We start from the raw sequence: 24,812 nt of genomic DNA, 5'->3' as shown, positions 1-24,812 counted from the left end.
ACAGCTGGGTCAGCAGGGGACAACTCCTTCTCCCCTCTCCTCCTTCATTTGAGGACCAGTCCCAAAGGAAGTAAACCAGGACTCTCACTGCTTTGCTGCCTCCTTGGTGCCATGCAGCCCAGCACGAAGCTCAGGTTAAGGCTCCCACTTAATCCAGAGAGGCACTTTTCTGATTCTGCTGCTGGACTTTCCTGGCAGGCAGGCAGCTGGGGGCAGCCAGGGAAGGAAATTTTCTAAGCATAAAACCCACAGTGTCTTCAGCCTTGAAAAAGTGTCAAGGCGCACACGGTTGACCCGAACTATTTATAAATGGAGACCTAATGGAAAGGTGATGAAGCTGAACCAACTTGCAGTTTCCATCCCATCCCTCTCCCTGCAGCCGGTCACTCCAGCAGCATGGCACCAGCCAACATCCTCAGCTCCAATTTTTCCAGCTCAAAATATATCTGAGCGGCCCAAGTGCACCTCTCAGAGGAGAAGTAGGTCCTGGATTCTCAACTGTATGTGACTGGTGGTTCTCAAGGTGGAGGTGCGCAGGGCATACAAGGATGAAGCCTGGTTTGGAATAGCTCAATGCCTCAAAGGGCCCCAAATGAGCCAGCAGGTGGCCAAGAAGGCCGATGGCATCCTGGCTTGTGTCAGAAACAGCAAGGCCAGCAGGACTAGGGGAGTGGTTGGTCCCTTATGCATGGCACTGGCAGCCCAGCACTGCCCATCCAGAATTGGCATTTCCTCTTTGGCATTTCCTCTTTCTTTAGGGGAAGAGGATGAAGACAAAAGATGTAGAGGTAGGAAGAAGAAGAAGGAATAATACAGAGCTGTACAAACCATTGTAATGTGGAATTTTAAGACCTAGGTCTATTCCAAGGCAACAGAGAGATCACGGATTGGGAAGGCTTTTAGGTTGGATAGGTCTCTGTTCTCTCCTTTAGGGCATTTTTCCAGAGCACACTTTGCTGGATTCTCTCACCTATGGACCCAAACACCACAGCATCCTGAGGGCAAGCTGAACGTGGCCACCAAGAGCCCATCTCCTTCATGAGGACACCGCCACGAGCCCATAGGAAGAGCAATCACCTGTCACTCATCATAACAAAAAGCAATCAAGAGAAACACAGCAGACCACAAAGAAACTGTTCTCATGTGCCATACTTCATAATTTTCTTTGCAGAGCTCAAGGCTGATCCTCCACAAAAGGTCTCATGCTACAGAAGGAAGCATTACCAGATTTTTTCTAGGGCCGTTGCAAGTGATAATCCTACTTTTATCACGTTCTTCTCACAGGAACCACATAGGATGCTGCACTCCCAGCAACTAGCGAATTAATTGGGTTTAAGATGTGTAAAATTTAAAAACCACCAGGGGAGGAAAGAATAGCAAACTCTTCCCGAGCTTTTTATTGAACTCTCAGGGAATTAAGGATATGTGCGATGCAAATGAACAAAACCACTGAGCTGGAAAGGAGCTCAGGAGCCCATGGAGACCACCTTAGGTGGCTGAGGAAGGGTCGTATTGGAATGGAGCATCCTGCAGGGATGTCATAACACAGGGATGGGATGGAGAGCAGCTTCTGGGGAAAGGGCTTGGGATAACAAAGGCCAATGCTTTGGTAGATGGTGGCCAACAGGAATGAGCCCAGCAGTGTCACCAAGCCGTGGGCTGGAGGTTGGGGCGTGGAAGGAGATGTCAAAGCTGAGGGTGCAGTTGGAATGAAGGCAAAGGGGGATTTTACTGCCATCTGCAGCTCAGTTGGTGGGATCCTCTTTGGATGTGCCCACTGTTGGGAAGAGAGATCATAGCACAGGTTAGAACAGAAGTCCCCATCACGAAATGCTTCTTGCCATGCAGGCGGTCAAACATTGGAACAAGGGGTCCAGCTGTGGGATCTCCATCCACAAAGCAATCCCAAAGCTTCCAGTCCCAGTTACTCTGCATGGCTTTGCATTTCCTCGAGCCTTCCAGTAGCAGGGATAATGGTCTCCTTGGACCACCTCCTCTACTATTTCCTACTTCAACAGTTCTGAATTGATATATTTTTTTAGAAATTTGCTGTGTGTACATGCATTCCTTCTGGTCACACTGAAGTGGCAAAGAAGCACAAGGCCCTTCCTGCTGTACTGCGTCTTCATGGCCACCTCTCTTCTCTAAGCTAAAGGAGCTTCCGAGCTCTGGTTGGAGCTCTTGTTTCCAAACCTACTGTTGTTTACAGGATGCTCCTGTACACCCACAGCCTTCTGGCTGCACAGAACCCAAAGCCAGGCACTACTGACCAGACAAGCTTTCCCAACACCAGGTGGAAGGTCGGCTATTAAGGAAAATCTCTTTCCTAGAAAGAGTGGTGATGCAGTGGCACAGACTGCCCGGGGAGGTGGTGGGGTCATAGTGGGGATGTGACACTTGGGGACATGGTCAGTGGGCATGGTGGGATGGCTTGGGGTTGGACTTGGGGATCTTGAAGGTCTTTTCCAACCTTAATGAGTCTACAATTCTACGGTAAGAATTATCACCCAAGTCTTACGCATCCCATCTTGGCAGTGCTTAGCAGCAGACTCATGTCTTCTTTTGCAACAGCATCACCTTGTGACCCAGCTGTGATCCAGCTGCAGTTGGGAACCCCCCAGCACACCTCCTGCTATGCAGCTCCCGACAGGAGACACTTCACATTTCTCTTTGGGACACAGCAAAGTTTACCACTCATCTTATTGGAAAAACAGCTTCAAATTCCTCTGATAGGAAGGAGCCCTGCTTTTACAGGGTATCAGTTTCATCGAGGGAAGGAGGTGGAAGCAGAAGAGATGCTGATCATGCGTCAGATGGGCACAGATAAGCCCTGGGCCAAGTTCTCACTTCATCATCACAGCTGATTAACCAGGAGGTCAAGGGCTTGAGCAAAAACCCCACCGTGTTGCAATTCTCATGTAGACACAGGAAGTTTGGGAGATTCGTCCCTCTGATGGCAGTAACGGCGGTATCAAAACTCTCACTGTGCTAGTTGTGGCTGTTCAGAGGCCGTTTTGGTAACACGTGGAGCAAAACGTTCTCCTGCTCTTTAGAAAGTGGGATAAGAGGCAAGAGTTCAGGTTCCAAAAAACACTCAGATAAAGGATCGTGGATTTCTCCACTGCTCCTTAATGAGCTCCTCCTGAGAGCAGCACTGAGCCCCTGATTGGGAGCTGTGCGGGGCAGGGTGCTCCACCTCCACTCCAGAGCACGGGGAAGGACAAAGCACCACTGCACGAAACACAGCTCCGCTTTGGCTCCAAAAACATTTTGGCATAACTTGCTAACTTGAATTTTATCTGTAAACGTTTTCAGCCCGATACCACAGGGAATCCTGATTTTCTGAGACTTACCAACAGGAAATCCCTGAGCCGGAGGGTTTAGCTGTAATGAACTTATTGTATATTCAAGCACCGAATGTCAATTTGGATTATGATGTCAAAAATAAGCACTGAGAGCTTGCAACCGTACCCTGGGGTCACCTGTCAGGAACTCCAGACTGAAATTGGCCAGATATAGACCAGAACAGCCCTGATTTATTTTTTCCCTGTGCAAATACAACAGCGAGGACTGAACAAAACCTACTGCATCCCGGAGATGAGCCCCCTCCTCCTGTCCCCAGCGTCCTCCTCCACTTCATGTGGGGCTTCCTTGGCTGGGGATGCTTCGTTAGAGGCTGCCCTAAGAGCCCAGGACCTGTCAGATGTGTTGGGAGATGAAATCCTGCTATTAGCGCACATCTGTGTCACCACCACTTGTGTCATTCTGGGACCCCAAAGCAGAGATCAGGAGTCCCATCCTCCCAGACACGCAGGTGAAGACAGCTCTCGCTCCCTGGCCTCAGGCTGAAGGCACGTGGGAATTCATTTGGAGTATGGGATGCAAGAGGAGGGGTGCATGGGGGATAATTAATAATTAACCTCCCTCTCCAGGCACATAGGCCCCTGCTGAGGAGGTTCAAGCGACTTGTGTCTATCTTCATCCCCATCTTTATCCTCATCTTTATCCCCGCCTTCATTCCCATCTTCAGCCCCACTTTTGTCCCTATTTTCATAGAATGGTTTGGGTTGGAAGAGAGCTTAAAGCCCACCCAGTTCCAATCCCCTGCCACTTTCTGTATTCATCATTCTGCTCTCTCTTATTATGTTCTCGCTCATTAATGGCACTGCCTCCCCTGAGACTGCCTCCCAAACCCTTCCAATGGAGACCCTACAGATGGTTATGGTTATCTGGATTGAGAAGCAATTGGGAGACAAGAAACCAAATACAGTTTCTCCAACCAAGAAATGGGAAATTGGAACCTCCAAAGCAAACTTCCATTACAAACCCAGATTTCCATTCTCACTCCCATAACTCTCTAACCAGCTTGTTGTGAGGCTGGCAGGGAAATAAGACCTTTGTTTCCTTGATGAAAGCAGGAGACATTGAGTTTCGTCTTCCTGGGATGGGGTTTGCCAGCCTCTTCTGCTCTCTGTTTAGGAGGCCTCAACGTCAGGGAAGTTGGATGAGACTAAAACCACCAACCTGTTCACATTGATTTTCTCTGGAGAAAAGGGGTTGAAAACTTTGGGTCACCTTAGCTTTGGGTTGTGGTTTGCTGGGATCTGCTTTACTTGTTCGCCTCCTACCCAAAATCATAGTGGAGGTTGAGGCCGCTGTTTGCAGAGATGCTCAAGCGGAAGGAAGGTAGGGAGGGAGGTAGGGAGGGAGGGAGGAAGGAAGGGAGGAAGAAAATAAAGCACAAAAAATTGTTGAATGATAAAGTATCCAGGTTGGAAGGGACCCCTGAAGATCATCTCATTCCAAACACTGCTCTGTTGGCCAACAGTTTGACATAGCATGAGGCTGCAACGCTCCTGGAAGTCCTGCACGCAGCGAACCCAGGCAATCATTCACGTCCTCCAATGCTGATATCTGGCTAATGTCAGGCAGGGAGGATTAAAGCCTCCCTCTCAGGCCATCTGCAGTTCCCAGGCAAGCTGACAGCACCTTGGACTTCTCACCCAGGACAAATCCTAGCCCGGTTTAGCACGAGGCAGCCAAACAGCAACTCGCCTTGTCACACCGCGTGCTGTTGACAAAGTTATCGCTTTCCAAACAACCCAGAGCTGAGCCAGCGGGGCCCTCCACCCACTCCAACATGAGAGCATTTCCTGCTGGCCCAGGGAAAGGTTACTGAGGATGCACACAGAGCTGAGACTGCTGCTGCAGGTCACGGAGTCACATTTGAGTCAGAGGGGATCTTAAAGGCCACCTGGTCCAACAACCCTGCAATGAACAGGGACACCCACAGCTCCATCGGGTGCTCAGAGCCACATCCATCCCAACCGTGGATGTCTCCAGGGACAGGGCATCTACCACCTCCCTGGGAAACCAGGCTGTGGGGCTGCACTTGCTTTGTATCAGTGTTTGAGGTCTCAGAAAGGTGTTCTGAACCAGGCAGGCAAAGAGCATGAAAGCCCAAGGTTGGATGTTAAAACTGGACTGTTGTACAGGGGATGAAAAGGCACAAGGAGGAATGCGCTCGAAGCCAACTGGGAATTAAACACTGAGATGCTGTGGCTGTAAAGAGGAGTTTCTGGCTGTTTGAGTCAGTGCTGCAAACTCTCATCCCTTCTTTCTCTGCGATTTGCTGTGCTAGAAAGGATTTCTACACTTTTCTTAAGTACTGCAGTTAAGTTGCAAATAATACACTGAAAAATCTAGGTGAAACTACGTGGCCCACATAGCATAATGTGTTAAACAAGAACTAAAAACTCACCCCAGCCTGAGACTCACACAGTTCTGGCAAATGCAAGTGGGAAATGGAAATGTGGACAACACTGCATGGACATTAAGCACCCTCTGGATGGAAGACCTGTGAAGCAAAGCAGCTCAGTGCTCTCTCCTGCTCTCTCTTCACATGGTGATCTTGAAGCACAGAATAATTAAGGGTGGAAAAGACCTCTAAGGTCAGCTTATCCAACCATCCACCTACCACCAATATCACCCACCAAACCATGCCCAGGAAGCTCGTCACACCTCATCCAGCAGCTGCCTCACGCACGTTACTAGCAGCTCTTCGTGACCGCCGTATCTCTTTTGCTCCAGCACCAAGCCTGTGGTTTTGGCAGAATAAGCTGAAAACTTGCTGAAAGCTTGTGGTTTTGCATCAATCTGGGTAGAGAAATCGCCTGGTGTGCCTGTTTCTAAGCAGCCACGGGGATTGCAATGAATTGTGTTGCATGTATGCAATAAACACCTGCTCCACAGCAGTGGTGCTGGCAGAGGAAATGGGAGAGGCCTCATCGCCCTTTAGACCAGGCATCAAGACGGTGGAGCGGTGAGACAGAGATGAGGTTTAAATGCTTGTGAAAGCAAGGAAGAACTCAGTGAGATAACACAGCACTGAGATGTTATCAGAACATCTGCACTGTGTCCATCACTCACCCATCTTCCCTTGAGGAAATGTTCCCTCTCGGTCCCACACACCACAAAAAGCACAGAAAATAGACATGCGTAAGGTTCCTCTTTCCACCAGGGCACTCACATCTCCAATTACAGCACAGAGGATGTTATCAGGTTGCAGCAAAATTTCACTATTGCCATAATTTCGCGGGGAGAAGAAGATTAATATGAGAACATAATTTCCACAGCCAGCAGCCATGTTCCAAGCGGTGCTCGTTGTGTCAGACAAAACCACAGACGACAACCCCAACTCAGCCAGGGCTCTGATTTGGGACCAGAGCCTGGAAGCAGTCTCTTGAAAGCAAGACCAGAGGAGCGAGAGCTGGAAAGAAGGGGCAGAGACATTTCTGAGCCTCACCAAGGAAAGGGAAGGTGGGTGGTGATGGGTTGATGGTTGGACTTGATGATCTTGGAGGTCTTTTCCAACCTTAACGACTCTACGATTCCTCCATTAGGAAATACCCTGCAAGAAAACAAGATTTTCTTCTGAAAAGCCTCATGCTTGCAGCACATTTCAGTCCCAGCTAGAAATAGAAATTGCTGGGGACTCCAGACAACAAAGCCAACTGGAGGGATATCCCTTCCCAAATGGAGAAGCCAATGGAGACACACAAGCCGAAAGGCAGAGCTGGGATTAAACTCTGAGCGTTGCACCATGCTGTGACTTTCCATAGGAAGGGAGGAAGATGAGGAGAGAATTCTTCTCACCAGCTGGATTCCTTCTCCTGCTGCCCAGCCCTGGGTCCGACGCCAACACCTTGTGCAAAATTCAATGCACCAACCTGACAGGTTTTCCATCCACACCAATCGCACGTTCGAGCTTAATGGTTTTTCATGCAGATGTAACTTAATTAACTGACTGCCTGATTACATCCTATATGAGATTTTTAGGCAGCTGAGACCATTGCACATTTGCAGAACTGCTCCTGCCAGCTGTCATGTGCTATGCCACCTCAGGAGGAGCTGCCCACGAGTTGTCCATGATTTCATATTAACACCTAAGACGAGACCATGGAACTGCAAGTACATATGTACTTTTTCTTTTCTTTTTTTTAAACACAGATGCAAAAAATATAATATTAGACATGAGACAAGGGTGGCTTGAGCAAGTTGATGTCAGCTCACCTTTCAAGTGCCATCCTCCAAAGTCAGAATCACAGAACAGTTTGATTTGGAAGGGACCTTTAAAGCCAGCTGGCTCAACACCCCTGCAGTGCACAGGGACACACACAGCTCCATCAGATGCTCAGAGCCCCTTCCTCGTGACCCTGGGTGTCTCCAGGGATGGGACACCACCACCTCTCTGGGCAACCTCTGCCAGCACCTCACCACCCTGATCATAAACACTTTTCCCTTATACCCTGTCTAAATCTCTCCTCCTTTAGTTTGAAACCGTTTCCCCTCATCCCATCACAACAGACCCCACTGGAGAGTCTGTTCCCCTTTCTCACAACCCCCCTGCAGATACCAAAAAGCTGTTAAGTCATCAGCTCTCACTGATATTGAGAGTGTTATCCCTCTGGCACAGCGGGATGAAGGCCTTGCTGGCACTGAGCTAACAGCACCAGCCCCTCTGACACAGCCTCTGGCCCCGCACGCAGATCATGGCCCACTGCTGGCAGGTGGACCTGACGGAAAGCCAGCACTGCTGCCAAAAGGCCAAAAAAACAATAATTAGAGCAAGTGTTAGATTTATTCCCCATCTCACCTCTCCCAAGCCAAGGAAACTACAGTTAGCTTTGCCTAAAGAAACAGGCTGAGCTCGTTTCGGGTAGTCCAGGCAATCAATACAGGCACGCAGCATTGGGCTGAGGAGTGCTGCTCTGCAGCTGGGGCACAAAACATCCTTCCCTCCCCATGAGAGCCACTGGGCTGTCCAGGCAAAGCCAAAAACACAGCTTACATTCTCTTCCACTCGCAGTTTTGGGAGAGAATTTCCCCTGCACAGGAGCAGAGAGCGCCTGCTTACAGGAGTGGGGAAATCAGTGCCAGCCCACACGGGGTTCCTCCAGCTAGGTTTTGGCTCAACAGAGCGGTGTCAATGGGTCCTTTGTAATACCTGAGTATCAGAAACTAATTTTTGTTTATTTTGTGCTGGATTTTTTGGTGGCAGTGGTTCGGTTCTATTCAATAAAGCCAGTGTAAGCCAGAAATGGATCTTGTTTTCCTGTTAAAACAAAGACAACCCAGGCTGGACCTGATACTGCTGTTCTACAGGCACGTCAAGGAGTGATACCCAGAGCAGAAATGGAAATGAGGTTTCCTTCTAAAACGTTCCAACTTCTAAATAGTGACCTATCAAAGTTAGGCTGAACAGAGTCCAACAGATTAAACCCAGGTGAGTCGATGCACTACATACAGAACAAATCCCTACTACAACAGAGCTGACATCTGACAACTAATCCCTTAAAAACTGGAATCATTTTACACCACACACAAAACAAGCTGATAGCAAACTAACCAGCAATGAAACCTCTCAAAAGGTGGTTTATTGGCAATCTTCAGCCCTTTCTCATCTGGGGACAGAAGGACTAGGGCAGGAGGTGCTTTCCACCCACCTCTGTCCATTTGGAAAGTGGCAAAGTGTGGTAGGAAGAGCCCAAGGTTTGCTTAGAACAAGTCTGCCCCCTCCAGCAGCACCTCTAGCAGCAGGTTTCAATGCAAACCTTTTCCATACGTGGCCAATTATTCACTTTAATGCAAGAACATTTCAATAAAGCTGTTCGACATCGCAAAACAGCTTGAGGTAAAATTTCTCTCCTGTATCTTCCCACTTCAGCTTCAGGAGCGTACCAGTTGGCGTCTTGGCATTCTACTCTCTGATGACAGACAGATTGGGTGGGAGAAAACGATTTAAAAATAAGGAAAATCAGCACAAAAACCTGTTGCACTGACGAAGCCTGGAGTCCTGTTAGCTCTCCTCGTTGCACCGCTTCCCACCAGCAACCTCGCATCACGGACGGCCTCCCCGATGCTCGTGCAGCAGTCTCCTGCTCAATGGGAAGGCAACATTTTTAGGCAGACGCATGTTGCTGATCAGCTGGGATCACAAGAGGTGCTGGATGAGCAGCAGTGCCTCCCCAGTGAGGCAGCACAGCCCTTCCACCATCCGCAGAGCTCCCCAAAGCCAGCTGTCTCCCAGCCCCACCGGTGGCCGGAGCTGTTTTTCCAGCTGCGTGCCATCTTTTTGGATGCAGTATGAATAACAAGAGCAGTACCACCTTGTGTGAAACAGAGCCAATGAGGCAGCCAGCTCTCCTCGCTCAAACATTCGCCTTTGGATCAATAAGGGCTTGATGAACTGCAAGCTGCAGGATCTGGGGGGCCGGGGAGGACGTGCTGGTTCAACTCGGGCTTGTAAAGAAAGCAAACACAAAGGAGCCATTAAGAGAAGACACAAAACCTTTGAGTGATACTAATCAGTTTTATTTTATAAATACAGAAGAGCTTTCCCGCAATTACCAAGATAGTTTTAATGTGTCACTGACTATGGGATACTTTGTCTTGGCTTGTTTTAAATACCTGGTCAAGCAAGGAGAAGCCAATGCTGTTGTGCTCGCTATAAAAATAGAGTGGGATATGATCTTCCAAAACCAATATTCTCAAAAAAAAAAACCACCTTAGGAGTTCCTAGTGAGGGGGATAAGATTGCAATGCAATGTTTTCTCCACTTGAAGACATTCACAGGCATTTAACAGTGTCACAGCTGTGCAGGAACTGAAAGGCTCCTGACAGTTTAAAGCACGCTGTGATCTATCTTCTCACCTTCCAACTTGCTCTTTGTTTCCCTCCCACTATGCCGTTTTCGAAGTCATTTACTGGGGAAGAAAATAAAATCACAACAAGAAGCTGCAGACTGTACAATCCTCCCATCCTCCATAGCAACGATGTCGGCCGATGCCTTAATTAGCCCTACAGTGTCGTCCTTCCCCTTCACACCCTCTATATAAAAGTGGTAAAAATAAGCCTGGGAGCAATTCAAGGTCTATGAAAGATACATCCATACGAAGCCCAGAGAAGCTATGTGACAGACAGATGCAGAAATCAACTGTTGTATTTGACACATGAACAATCCCAGGGCTCCAACGGGAACAGCAACGCGAGAAAAATGAACTTCATTTGGTTGGGTGCCACCTGAGAAAATGCGCAACTAACAAACAAAACCTGAAGTCCCACTGATGCTCTACAAACCTAATTACGTGTCGCCTAATTGCTCTGAGACACTCTGAGTTTGCCTATGGAACACTGCGACTTCACAACTACTCTTTGGGTTGCTCCGAAAAGTCACCATCATACACAGAGTCACCATCGTACACAGACTACTGTCGTCGTGATAAAAGAAAATTAGTGTGACCACAATCCACCCTGGGCTGCTTCAACTGTGCCTGATTTCACCCTTCGGTGTGCCCAACCGACCCAGTATTGAATTTTGGCTAAAACTGAACTGCTAGCAGGAGTTAGCAAGGAACAATTAGAGGATCTTCTGCCCACCTCAATGAGAACGCGCTGTGTTGGCTTTGGGGATTCAATTCTGGCTCTCAGTGCACCAAAGTGCGGTGGAAATTCCCTACTTATTCCTTCTGATGATGATGGCAGTGTGTTAAGCCTTCATGGATGTTTTCCACAAGGTTTCAACAGAAGAGTTTATTCAGGGGGGAAGATACTCACGAATGTGTCCAAATTCGTGCCTGAGTTTGCAACAATGCATTACAAAAGCGAGGTCTCTGCTTCTGAGTGCTTCCACCTTACTGAGACAGACCAAAGAAATGATCCAGCAGAAAGGTTCAATCCAACAACTCAGTGGTAGGCACAACCCAATCCAACAATTGATGGTAGCACAACCCAATCCAACAATTCATGGTAGCACAGCCCAATCCAACAATTTCTGGTAGGCACAGCCCAATCCAACAATTCTTGGTAGCACAACCCAATCCAACAATTCATGGTAGGCACAGCCCAATCCAACAATTCTTGGTAGCACAACCCAATCCAACAATTCATGGTAGGCACAGCCCAATCCAACAACCCATGGTAGGCACAACCCAATCCAACAACTCATGGTAGGCACAGCCCAATCCAACAACTCATGGTAGGCACAGCCCAATCCAACAACTCAGTGGTAGACACGACTGTTAAAGCTAACAGAAGAAATGTGAATATAGTTTTAATACAGTCATTAAAGTGTTACCTGGAAAATGAATATTCTAGAATGGTGCTATTGTGTATATTGGTTCTCGTGTACACACCTTGCTTTGACAACAGATAGTTGAGATTATACATACCCACATTTTAAGAAGTTAATTTAGACTAGCCTTATGGTGATGTTAGGAGAGACAGTAGGTCATTGGTTCAAAAAGAAGCATGGACCAGGGAGGAAAACAAAAAAGCCACGCATGATGAAGCTATATATCTTTTATATTTGAGAGCTCGTGACCAAGCCTGAATTCTTGGTCATGCAATATAGAAAGCAAGAGCAATGGAATCCAAACTCAAACAAATAGCAGGAATCACAAAATGGGCTGCTAATGGCTTTCCCATTAGTTAGCCAAACACATGTGCCAGGGGTGAGCAGCCCCACAACAAAGCTCCAACCAAAGGCTCTTCCTTGACAAACAGAGGGTCCAGTTAAAGGGATGTTAATGAATTATGCCAAGTGCTTCCCTTCTACAGAGGGCAGAGTGATTCCACAGGTTTGCCTAATTCCAAGCGCTGAGCACGGTGGGTGAACCCCACTCACACTGTACGCTCGTCAGGCTTCCGCTGATTAGCTTGGAGATAATGAAGTTCAATGGAGAATGAGACACGAGGTTTTCCTAACAAACCTTAGAGGTGATTGGGTGCTCATGGGCTCTACCAGAAGGAAGACTGAGTGTGGAGGAAAGGAGGAAACATGATGATTCAGGCACAGGGAGACCTCAGGTGCTCTCTCTCTGGCAAGTGCACACCACCAGCTGGAGGCCCATCAGTGCAAACTCCCACAGCAGCACAGTGCAGCCAAGAGAAAGCTGTCTGACTACGGCCAACTCATGGCATTTCATGACTGCACTGCCCAAGAAAGCACAGGAGTACATGGGAGAATACCAAGAGCTCTTATCATAATCATATTTTTAAATTAACTCCTTTTTTTTTTTTCCTTCTGATAAGATTAAAATAAGTTTAATTCTAAATGATAATTCAGAAAACAAATACCCATAGGAGGGCCAGATCAGCACTCGAAGTTTTGGTTTTTTTTCCAGGAAAGCGCTTACAAATGGACTCCACCGCCTAAAAAAAACCCACAAAACCCAACAGATTATAAATACCAGACACAAGAGGACTGGAAGCAGAATCAGAATTTACCTGGGCTGTGAATATATACCATGATCCCGTGTTATCGTGCTCAGTAACAAGTCCGTTTGTCCTAACACCATTGGAATAGCTTTAGCTTTTTATATATATATATATATATATATAATTAATATAAAGAATAAGTGCAATTTTATCTCTATTCCAGATCGCTGATTTCACCCCAATGTCCGCCATCAAATCCCTGCCCCAGCTCACTTGTCCGAACTTTTGCGCGGCCTGCGGAAGCTGGACATGTTTTCATTCAGTGCATAGATCCTCCGAGAGAACTCCTCAAACTCCCCCAGGACCTGTTCATCACACTCCACTGCCACGGCGTGCTCCACCGGGATGGAGTTAAAGTCTTCTAGCTGATCTCCCGTGCTGAACCCCGTCGCTTCCATCCCCATTATTTCCTCTGCTTGCTCCACCGTGCAGCAAAGGACGGGGCCGAGCGAGGGCCGAAACTCACAAGGCTGCTCGCTGCTTATGGTGCTGGAACACTCAGCGGGCAGCAGCGCCCCATTTATTGCACTAGTATGTCCTAGGAAAGACTCCTGCTGGTCTTGGGTATTGGTTAGGCTCCCGTTTTCTCCGTTTAAACTGCCACACGAGTCCTCTCCTTTCTTATTTCCTTTTGAGGAGTCCATGGAGGTATCGAGGGAAGAAGATATGGATCCGGGTTTTTTATCTAATCCTCCCACATGGGCTGCGATGGCCACGGGCTGCGTTAAAGCCGAGTTGTAACTAGGAGGAGGAGTTTTGTACTGCAGTCTCTCGTTTCCCGTGCTAGCTCGTTTTCGGAGTCCTTTATCTGGAGAAGGAAGCCCACTGGAAAAGCCAACATCCAATCTGCCGAAGCTAGAGCTCTGCCTCTTTGGAACAGGAATTGCACTGGATGTATGGTGTCGATCACTATAAAAGAAGGAAAGGATAAATCACAGCTGTCAGGCACGCTCACGAGCAATACAGATGTTTCACCAAAGGCTGAAGCAATTACTTTATCACAACTCCGAGCTCTCTCTGGCCAACCACTTGTATCCTAAAGTGCTAAAAAGCCCACAAGTGTTTAACGCCATATGAACTGCAGAAGACACCCCGGAGGACAGCTTTACTGAAAGCCGGCAAGATCGTGAGGGGAACATTTACGAAACTCCACGACTTGAAGAGTCAATCACCCAAGAAACCACCACGTCATGTTAATTCGGACTGTTAACACCGTTTTATAGGACCAGGCTGCGCGTTATGAATTATTACTGTTGACCGTGTATTTATGTATTTATGGCCTGTGCTGGGCCATCATAAACTCTTCAAAAGCAAGTAATAAGGGCTGAATCCTCTACGAGAGACTTCTTCCAGCAGTGAACTTTACTGACAGCTGCACAAAGGAAAGCCACGCTAACTTTGCTATTTGCAGATGATTAATTCTGCCAGATCTTTTGCTTCGCCGTGCCAACGGTTCCAAACCTTTTTGGACAAGTGTCAACATCGGTTTCTTGTGGAACGTGGAATAATCGAGCTTAATTTACAAGTTCAATTTGACTGTTAATACAGTTCCACTTACACTGTCTCAGGGTCTACAATTTGGAATGTCCGCTTTACGTCATCTGGGGCGCTACATGAATTTTCCTTGTTTGATCCTTGTCCAAATATAATCGCCATCCTATATGCAAATAGAATGCCCTACCTTAACTTAAGCAACCAGCTCATTTTCCTCCCAGTTTCTTTTAAACACGGTTATTTCTGATCCCCTGAACGTACAACCAAGACTCGGCGGCTGTCAGTACGAGCCAAATTCATTAGCTTGGCTTAAAAGAAACTCTCCTCCTATTCGAGGCCTGATACATTTTGGGATTTGTCTTGCAGGGAGAAATCTTGTAACAGCAGCTATGAACAGCCCCCAGCACGGATCCTTTTCCATCCAATTTTTGGCTTCTCCCTTTTGTAAACAGGATAAGCAAGGTTGCCACAGGTCCCTGTGTGAAAAACAAGCATCCCTACGGGAAGGCAGCATGCACTTCTGCTGCTCCTCCATTTCCTCTCCCATCTTGCTTCCTCCCAGGCTGTCCCTTAACGCACGTCTTGGGCTTGCTTCTCTCCTCCAACAACCCCAGTCACCTGAAGGAAAATTTGCTTGCTGCAATTTACAGTTGCAGACAGTGGAGCAGAGCGACAGGCACCACGCATGCAGCCAGCAGCAAAGCCAGCAACTTTCTCCTTAGATTTCAACTGCTGTTTGAGCCCCTTAAGGCACACCAAAGAGCATTCAAAGCTCCCCTTGCAAAGGTCTGGAGCGTTCTCAGTGGAGGTGACAAAGAAAGCAGCGTGTGCCACAGATGCTCTCAGGAGCTGTGTATGCAGGCTCAGAGGTTATCCCATAGTCCCTTACTGACCAGAGACTTTCACACCTGGATTTTAAATACTTCAGCCAACCCCCGTACAATCGACCATTTATTTTCCAAATGATGCAATATGACAAAAATCTGAGTCAGGACAATTGAAAACTCTGTTCAGGCAATGTGCACTGCAGATGTATGTTAGGGATGGTCTGCTCTCCCCTCCCTTTCCTCCAGCTTGAACCTTCCAGCCTCAAATCAGACAATAAATGAGGATTTATTTGATATGACTTACTTCATTAGATTCTGTTAGAATTCTGATTAGATTCATTAGATTCAAGACTTTGCTTTTTTCACGCTTCCTCCAGGCTTGCTGAATCTTTACATAACTGAGCCCAAAGCATGAGCTGGGTCCAGCCTGGCTGCTAATAGGAGCCCAAAGCTGTCACAAGCCTTGCGAGGGTCACAGAGGAGCCTGACAGAGCAAGAGCTTCAGTGCTACAAAGGTTTGGATATGCCTTGCTCATTGTTCTGCTGAAAGCTTGGGCCCACACCCACCTGGAGGCTTCAGAAGGAACAGCTCTAAGCTAGGTGGAAAAGCTGCAGCATAAGATCTTTACGTAGCGAAGGAAAGGCTTGATGGAAGGGCTTCTTATTTCCTGATTTAGGGACAATGCCAAGAAAGGCTTACAGGAAGTTCTGCCATTTTTCTGAATCTTATTTGACTATCTACAGCCCCGGGGGAAGGCATGCAGGAGATCAATATCTAACCCTGGAAGGATTTCAAGCTGTACATTACGTTGTGAATTTAAGCACAGATGAGTGTTCCTCGAAATAGTCATAAAGCAATCTACTCTTTGCACAATATTTCAGTGATAAAAGCTCCTGCCTGAAATGCAAGTGGTCAGAAAAGGGTCCAGAGAAGACACACGAAAAGCACAGTGGCCTCAACAGGCGTGTTTGGAGCAAATCCTGCTGCATGTGGTTAGACTCTTTGAAGGACAAGGACATCCGTGCAGAGAGCTTGGCACACGACTAACTGGCAAGCCCCAAATTACCTTCAGTAAGAGCTGATCAGTCCAACTTAGGTACAACAGTATGTTTGCTACAAAGGTGAAGAAACAGCGGAGATGTAAGTGCCTGAGTACAATGAACGTGAACAACTGTAATGTCTAATTAGCTCGAGAGAAGCAGCTTTACAAATTGTTCCGGTGGGCACGTAAACTCGAGCTTCTCCTAAAAAGAAATACAGCCAAACTGTTTTGTAGATGCAGTCAAAAGGGTGAGACATTAATTAGCTTGCAGGACCAGAAGAGTTTTTCAAGTGCTTGTTATGACAAGACCATTCAAGTTAACATGTTATGCATGTCTGAACAATACCTCTTCAGTACAGCAGCCAAAGTAAAAAAACCTCTTAGTAAGTCGAACTGGCAGAATGATCTACGCTAAGTGATGTAACAGCCTAAACATAGCAGCAATGCAGAGCTAATCTCCCTCATTTACAAAATAACCTCCCAGCTCTTTAGCAGAGTACATAAGGGCAGTCCATAGGGCAACATGGCAGGAATCATCTTCATTTATCATACCAGCGTTCAAACTAATGAATTAAAACAAAAAGCACTTGCAGCCAGGCTCCTTAAACTACATACGGTTAAATGGGCCCTACTTCAGTCTGTAAGATTGGGTTTTAATCTGCTGGACACATACGCAGGCAGATTGCTGAAACTATTCCTCACTGCCAATAAATATGAATGGGATGGGCTTAGCTTCAGTCAGGAATAATTACAGGGATAACAGCCTAAAGCTGAGAGAGCAGGAATGAGGTCAACAGAATGGCTTAAGCGCCTATCAAATATTAGCTACGGCATTTAGATAAAAATAAATACACATGAAGGCCTTTGGAGATCAGCCATCCAAGAGTTCATTGCCTACCCTCTTTCCACAATCACTGGTGGAAAAAAATAACAGCGCAGGCAGTGGAGAGAAAGGTGAGCAACACCATGCTGTGAGCCCGTGGTGATGAAGGGGACCATCCTCCCCTTTGGATGCCTCTTCTTGGCCATGAACTGAGCAACCGGTTTAGAATGAATGGGTCTCTGTACCCAAAAGCTGTGGATTGTGGATGCTCCATCCCTGGAGGTGCTCAAGGTCACGTTGGATGGGGCCGTGGGCAGCCTGATCTAGTGACTGACTGAGTGGTTGGCAGCCCTGCCCCACAGCAGGGGGTTGGAACTGGATTATCTTTGAGGTCCCTTCCAACCCAAGCCATTTTATGATTATGTGACTGATCATCATACTGCTGTGAGTGAAATAAAAACTGCACGGTTCTCAGCTACAGTCAAGCTAAGGCATCTTCTCCTGCTCCCTCACCTTCCCCCAGGTGAGAACGTGAAGTCAAACCATGGTTTCAGATCAGAAATGATGTTTCCAAAAAAGCAAAGAGCTCTGATGTACGAGGTTGCTATTAATCTCTACAAAAACAAGCAGCTGACAGAGGAACTCTATTCTACTCATATTTCCCTTGAGCAACGTCTGTATGGTTACCAAAACTCACAGCACTGCATCAAGGCAAAGCCATGAGAAAGAGGTGCTTTATCAGCTTCACAGCTCATGGAATTAATAAGAAAAAGCACTTCACATAGAAAATTAACATTCAATTGCCCGTAAACTGTAGAGAGCACAAGGTATCCTTGCTAGCCAAACAAGTTCAGCATGCAGAGTGCAGCCCTGAGGCGCAGCCTTGACCTGAATCACCAGGGGTGAGCTGGTTCAGCTTCCTGACACAATGACCTGCTTGATCTTCTGGGACAGCAAGCAGATGTGGACACCTGCCCAAAAGGAACAGCCTGCAACTGGTGGAGTAGGAAAACCTGGCCTGATGAACTGTCATTGGGTCTTAATGGTGTTTAGTCATCCAGTTGGATCAGACTGGGACGAGCGACACAGAGGAGTAGGTCAGATTGCTCTTAGGAAGTAGAATTTCCAAATTAAAAACAAAAATGGAAGAGAAATTCTGATTTATTGGCTATCGTAGATAAGAGAATTACATCACCACTGATTTCAGTGCTTCAATTGCATCCAAATCTAGAACGTCAATTTATACAGACTCTAACCTCAGCTACAAGTTTTACTGGCAGAAAATCTACGAGATATCTGTTTTCTCCCCCAGAATACTCATTTTTACTCTTCAGACCCGTGGTGCAAGACGTGAACTCCGCACTGCAAACACCTACGGTACGCTGACTGAAATAGTGGGCAGCCATTTCTGGAGTTATTTTTCCTAGAGAACAGATTACAACTGGAATCCGTTTGTGGTTTTGATAAGGAGTTTCTCTGGTCAGATTCAGTTGCTATTATTTAATCCGTCTGCAAAGGGCACAGAGAAACTGTAAAGCATTATGAGACAGAACACAATTTGCAGGCTCAAATATGCATCTTTTCCTCCCTGCAAAACGTTTCCTCTGAGGAACATTATTGGATCACAGCTGGTCAAAATACTAAATCTTGATTGTCGGGCCCAAAGCCAAAATCCACAGCTACAGCTCTTTGGTATGAGAATACTTTAAAAAAAAATAACAGCATTTGATCTTTTGTGTGTGTGTGTGTGTGTATTGCAAACTATGACCTCATGGCAGCAAGGAGGCTAAATGAAGGTGTTTAAGTTGGTTTACAGCCATCTGAAATGCCTGAAGCTCCAAGCACAGCCCTGGGCCAATATCATGTCAACCGTGCTACAAAGCAATAAGAGCTTCTCACCTTCTCTGAGATTACTGGGTAAGTTACACACGGTGGTGACAGGGATGCTAAGGGAGGCTGCCAGTACGAAGCTGAGGTGAAACTGTGCCTTTTGGCAGCTATGGAATTCTGACACGTGCTTTTGAAATAATAAAAAAAAAATCTTCATAAATTAAGCTACCAGAGTTTCCTCTGCTGTAATGTTATGTGTTGGCCTCCTGTTGAATCTAGCAGAATACAAACCAATGCATACCTCTGCAATTCAGAAGCAATGATAGAATCATGGAGTGGCCTGGGTTGCAAAGGAGCACAATGAAAGGTAAATAATGCTCTGCACCTACACCTGAAACACATTGTTTGCTTTACACCTCCAGCTCCCCAGGTGTGATATTGCACTGCATGAGAATGTCTGAAGTTTGCTTTTTAACCTACAGACACCAAAAGGGCAATCGCTCTGGGACTGCATGGATATGCCAGAGAAATCACCTACCTTACTCAGGCTGGAAAACAGAGTGACCACAAGCTGAAAGGCTGGATGGGCTCAACCAGGGCAACTGCAGCAGTGCAGAGGATGGCTGAGCATCTGCACAAGCCTGTGAACAGCTCAGACAACAACGAGGTTTGCCCTTGTTTGGAGCCAAACAACTTTTGAAAATGTTGAAGAAATCACAGAATGGCCTGGCTTGCAAAGGAGCACAAAGCTCATCTACTTCCAACCTGTTCCTGGTGCATGCAGGTTACCAACCAGCAGCCCAGGCTGCCCAGAGCCACATCCAGCCTGGCCTTGAATGCCTGCAGGGATGGGGCATCCACAGCCTCCTTGGGCAGCCTGTGCCAGTGCCTCACCACCCTCTGGCTGAAAAACTTCCTCCTCATATCCAACCCAAACCTCCCCTGTCTCACTTTAAAACCATTCCCCCTTGTCCTGTCACCATCCACCCTCACAAACAGCCGTTCCCACTCCTGTTTATCCGCTCCCTTCAAGTAGTGGAAGGCCTTGGTATGCAAGCATCTTTGGATATAGCTTTTACATAAGGGCCCCAAAGGACATCTCCCTGACTGCAGACAAGGATTTCCAAACGAACACGTGCGTTTGCCCACATTAGCTAACCCTGTTGTTGCATTTCTTCACTAGGAAAAGCCTTCTCACTGCACTGCTCGAGTTTGCAGAGTGCTGCTTTATTTGCTCTTAATACAAATACCGCCCCTCAGAAGTCAGGCTGACTTGTGAACGATAAAGGTGAACACGCAGAAAGGAATAAAACAAAGTCAAGTGTATATGTGTAAGCAGTCTACGTGTAAAGTACAGATTCAGTGTCTCAGAAGCTGGAATGAACTGCATACTTTCAGATATTCAGAGAACAACTGCATAGGGCCCCTCATGCATCAACAAATGCTGGTCTTAAAAATGGGCTGCTTTTCTGGGAGCCAGCGAGATCCCATGCTTGAGAAATCTGAAATACAGATAAGTGTCCCCAAAAGGAAACAAAGATTTTGGAGAACACAACTGGGAAAATGTAAATCAAACAAAACTTTAGCTCATCATCTTTCGCCTTAAGCAAGTGAGACATCATCTAAATCTGATAGCAGGAAAGTAAGGCTTTGGTGTTGCTTAGCCTCTGTAACAGCATGTGCAGAAACAGCAGATCTGTCCTGGCTTCATCTGCGTATAATACAGTAACACTCTGCAGTTGGGGCACATGAGGAGAAAGGTAAATACAGCAGAATACAGGTGCCAGGAGATATGAAGAGGGAAGCAGAGCTTGCAGACCTGCATGCTTGATGCAATAAATCATGCAAGTTGCGATGTGAAAACATGTATTCATCATTTAATGCTTGAGAAACTAAAACAAATCTCCCCAGGCAGAGGGATCCAGCAGCAATGCAATTAACCCTCAGTCCAACCCTGCAGGTATACAAAAGGCTGCAGGCAGAACTATGCAGTTCATCAGAGCCTGCAGCAAAGAAATCTATAGAAAACTGTCAAATTTGCTCCGATTGAAGCCTGAAGTAATGGGCTAATTGGTTTTACAACCAAAGTTGTAAGAAAACAAAAATTAAACATCATCACCACATATATATATATGGAATATATATATATATATGGATATATATATAATCCTTCTCAGAGAGTGAGGCTAAGCCTGAATTAAATAACTACAGATTTTGGTTACCCTGTTTATCTCTGGGATTCAATTCCAGGCTGCAGAGAAACAGAGATGTCTCTAGAGAACAGTAAGAGCTATGAGTAGGTCCTCTTCACAGATAAACTAAGTGCAACGTAAGTCACAGCATGACTGCGATTTGACAGCAGTTCAGCAAAAGCTGTCTGCAGTGATAACGAAGGAAACTGAAAACCAGCAACAACAAAAAAACCAAAGCAGTCAGTGTAAATGAATGTGTGAATAAGAAAAACTCATCACCACCTCACATGCTCCTGCTCTCATCCCACAGATGAAGGATAGCCTGGAAATACTTTGCCGACTGCTGTCTGCAGCACGGAGCGTCAGATTACTCACCTGCTGTATCCTGAAAACGAAAAATCCCTTCCAATCTTCATTTTAACAGCTGGTGGCCTTTCTGCTTGCTTAAATATATGTAAGCAGATATTATTCACAAGACAGTGGGCATCTGTGCTTCGCTACGCATGTGCTCAACTGCAGTGCCTGGCTGTGGAAGTCTCGCCAGTTTTCCCCTTGAGCCAGGCTCCCTGTAAAGGCTCATTTCCATTTATATTATTAGGAAGCACTAAGGAGCCTTGTTTAGAGTCATCAGCCTTAAGAAAAAGTTAAAAAAGAACAACTATGCATGCAAGTCGTGGAGGTAAGAAGGAAATGAGGCATAGACATTCATGTGGGGGCAAGGAGGGAAGGTGATATTCCCAGAGAACTGTGCTTCATATTCCTACATGTTTTGAAATATTATCCGGCCCAAAAATGTGTTTTGTCTTGCTAATGACTGCGTATCACCTAACAGGAAAAAAAAAAAAAAAACTGGCAGCACGAAGGCAAAACCTCCAACAAATACCTAAAGCTGACACTATCTGCTCTTCAAAGCTAATGGACACTAGAAGGGGAGAGCAGAGATGTACACCTTGTGACCCAGAGCCCTCACCTCTCTGCTTATTCGAGGGCCACCTGCACCCATCCCAGCCTGCATGTGAGGTTCAGACACTACAGAAGCCATAGTTTGGGTATTTTAGCCCTTTGTATTCTTATTTAGGTGACCACACGTCATCTTTGGGTTTTGACATCACAGCGATGGATGAAATAACAAACTGACAGCAATATTTGCCTGATGATTGAAGTTTTTCTTCCCACACCTCGGGATAAGAAAAGAAGGGAGAATCTTTTCAGCTGTGGTTACAACTACTGGGAATGTGGAACTGCACGAGAACCACAGCTTCCTTTTCTCAGGCTCTGTTTGCTGGCTGAGCTGGATTTCCATCAGGCAACACTTGCACTGCTCTGCTCAAAGATGATCCCTCTCCTCCTCCCGTATTTGCCAAGATTATCCTCCCAGTCAAACGATTTGCCAAACAGCTTTGCTCACTTTGATCAGCATTTCTATACGCAAGGGCTGAAGGAAAGATAAAAGCAAAGTGCAGCATAGAAATAAGGACTGGAAAGTGCTCTGGTACAGTGACGTCCCATAGGACTTTAGGGGCTGTTACTAAAAGCAGAACTCTTGTTCCAGGGGTCTGATACTGAGCCACGTTACTCCAAGGCACATAACTCCATCCAAAGCCTGCTCCTATCATTTTCAACTGGAGCAGCAATGAAAAGCTCTTTTTTCTTTCTCCCCCTTGCCTTTTAGTATTAAAAGCTGTGATCACAAGCTGCCTTCATAGCTGTTCTCCTTCCCACGTTCTGCATATTGGAGGAACAAAGATAGACTCAGTCTACCAGAAGGCAGCAATCATCAGCTCTGAGAAAGCAAAACTCTTTTGAAGTTTCAGTAGTGAGAAGATGGTATACACCAGCAGGGTCTGCTCAGTGCTTCAGGGCATTCAGATACAATACAGACAGCCCTAGAAAGCTTTAACTGCACTGTTAAAGATCAGCCAGTGTCACAGTGGTGTCGTTTCAAATCAGGTTTTTGGGTTTTGAGATTCTCCCAGAAGACACAAACCAGCTCCAAGTTTATTAATGTCAGCCCATTAGTGCTTAATAGTTTATTATCTCATTAGGAGCAACTCTTCCACCCTAATTTAGCGTTAACTGTGACAAAAGAGATTATTTCTCCCATCAGCTGAAGCAGTGTTGAGTTCATCTCCCGTCACCAGGGCAGCACCAAGTGATCTGGCAGCAAACCCTGGTGGGGTTACCTCACACTGGATGATATTTTCGACACCTTGCAGCACCTGGAATATCTGCAAAGAGCAAGGCAATGACACAAGGGAACATCCACCAACTCCACATCATTGGGGCAGAGGGGAATCGTTAACTGAGGGCTCCTAAAACCGCACAGTGCTACGTTTAGGTGGGATTCAGGCATCCAAAGAGTGAAGATGGGAAAGCAGGACACAATTGTTTTAAGGTAAGATGCTGCACAAGCATACACAATTCAAAAGATCACACATAAATGAGCACAAAGCACGTAAAGCCCCCAGGAATGTGCTTGTGAATGGTCTTGTGAAGGATATCTCAGTGGTTTGAAGGAGAGTTGCTCAAGCGTTATGCTGAAACAGCTTCTGCAAGGCATGCCAGCCTTGTAACAGAGCAGACTGGTTTCTGTGACTTTCTGTATAGAGAATGGAGAGGATTCTGGATCCTCCTCAGCAAACCAGAGCAGAAGCAATTAGCATTTCTCTGGAAGGCTGCCCTGCCTTCAGTCACCAAATAACGGAGCTTCCTATTTAGCAACAACGCTCAACACACAACAGCTATTTCCATAGCAGCAATTGTGCTCATCTTGGTGGTCCAGCCTTAATGATTCTGTGATTATAACTCACAGACTCCCATGCAGCTCACTTGTATTATATTCAAAGCAAATGGGAAAGCAGACGCTGGCCAGGCTTTTAAGACCTGTTCTGCTTAAGGTCTTCCATGCTCCTGGACTGCCACAGTATAGAAGGGCTGGCAGCAGTTGCACCTTACATACAGCCTTAAAAGAATGATTAATTCACACCCTCTTTGGTCAAAACATCGCATTTAAAATAATACTTTCCCTCCCACACTCCTCCAAAAGTTAATTTTCTTTCTTTTTTTTGTAGCATCCATCTCCTTTGAATCCCTAAAGAAAAAATAAAACGACTTACCATCTGACCATGAGCCCGAGTTCCATGAAATTTTTCAGGTTAGGAAGAGTTTGCCTTAGATCTGGAGTACTCAGCCCATGTTGATATCTAAGCTACAAAAAAAACAGGCAAAGATAAAATCAGTAAAGCTTTCCAAACCCCACATCCCGATGGATATCATCACGTGCTCCGTTAATCCAGCCAGTTTCCAAAGAAGCTGTAGGATAATCAAGCACTTCCAGGCCATCTATTACCTTGAAGGAAATATTCCATTTAATGCTCATAACCTCACATTAGCAAAACCCACCCAAGAACAGGGACAAACCCATCAGTCAGTACAACTGTTAAACCTCATTACGCTCCTTCCGTTTCCTATCTGTAACAGGAGAGCAGCCTCACAGCTCAATGCAAAGAGCCATCAGGTGGGCAGCCCAAATTTCAACACAACGTCCCACACATTCACCAGCTCCCAACATTTATTTCCGTGCAAGTGCCATCCATCATCCTGAGCATATCAACGCATGCTGGAACCAGTAGTGGAATGTTGACACTAACGTCAACTACTACAAACACATGCTGTCCAACAGCTGAACTGAATCTGTGCTCTTTTAATGGTTTATATCAACATTTAAGTGTTTTCATAATTGAAGTCAGCGTTCAGATGCAGCACCACGTAGCTCAGAAACAGGTTCTAACATCAGCTTGCTTTAGCCCGAGCATTAATAGGCACA

The 24,812-nt window shown here is 46.4% G+C and overlaps 1 protein-coding gene across 1 annotated transcript in view; it reads right to left on the bottom strand.

The window, feature by feature from the left end:
* Positions 1-12,986: 12,986 nt before the first annotated feature.
* The window catches only part of UVRAG (UV radiation resistance associated), a gene marked incomplete at both ends in the record, with an annotated part of 81,040 nt that continues 69,214 nt past the window's right edge, over positions 12,987-24,812 (bottom strand). Inside the window, 2 exons of the mRNA XM_079542231.1 lie at positions 12,987-13,686; positions 24,103-24,194. Coding sequence (XP_079398357.1) covers positions 12,987-13,686; positions 24,103-24,194 — 792 coding nt within the window. The remainder of the gene's footprint in view (positions 13,687-24,102; positions 24,195-24,812) is intronic.

The sequence above is a fragment of the Tetrao urogallus genome, assembly GCF_951394365.1.
Source record: "Tetrao urogallus genome assembly, chromosome: 1".
Taxonomy (NCBI): domain Eukaryota; kingdom Metazoa; phylum Chordata; class Aves; order Galliformes; family Phasianidae; genus Tetrao; species Tetrao urogallus.
Note: the sequence above shows the minus strand (reverse complement) of the source record. Positions and strands in the feature narration are given on the sequence as shown.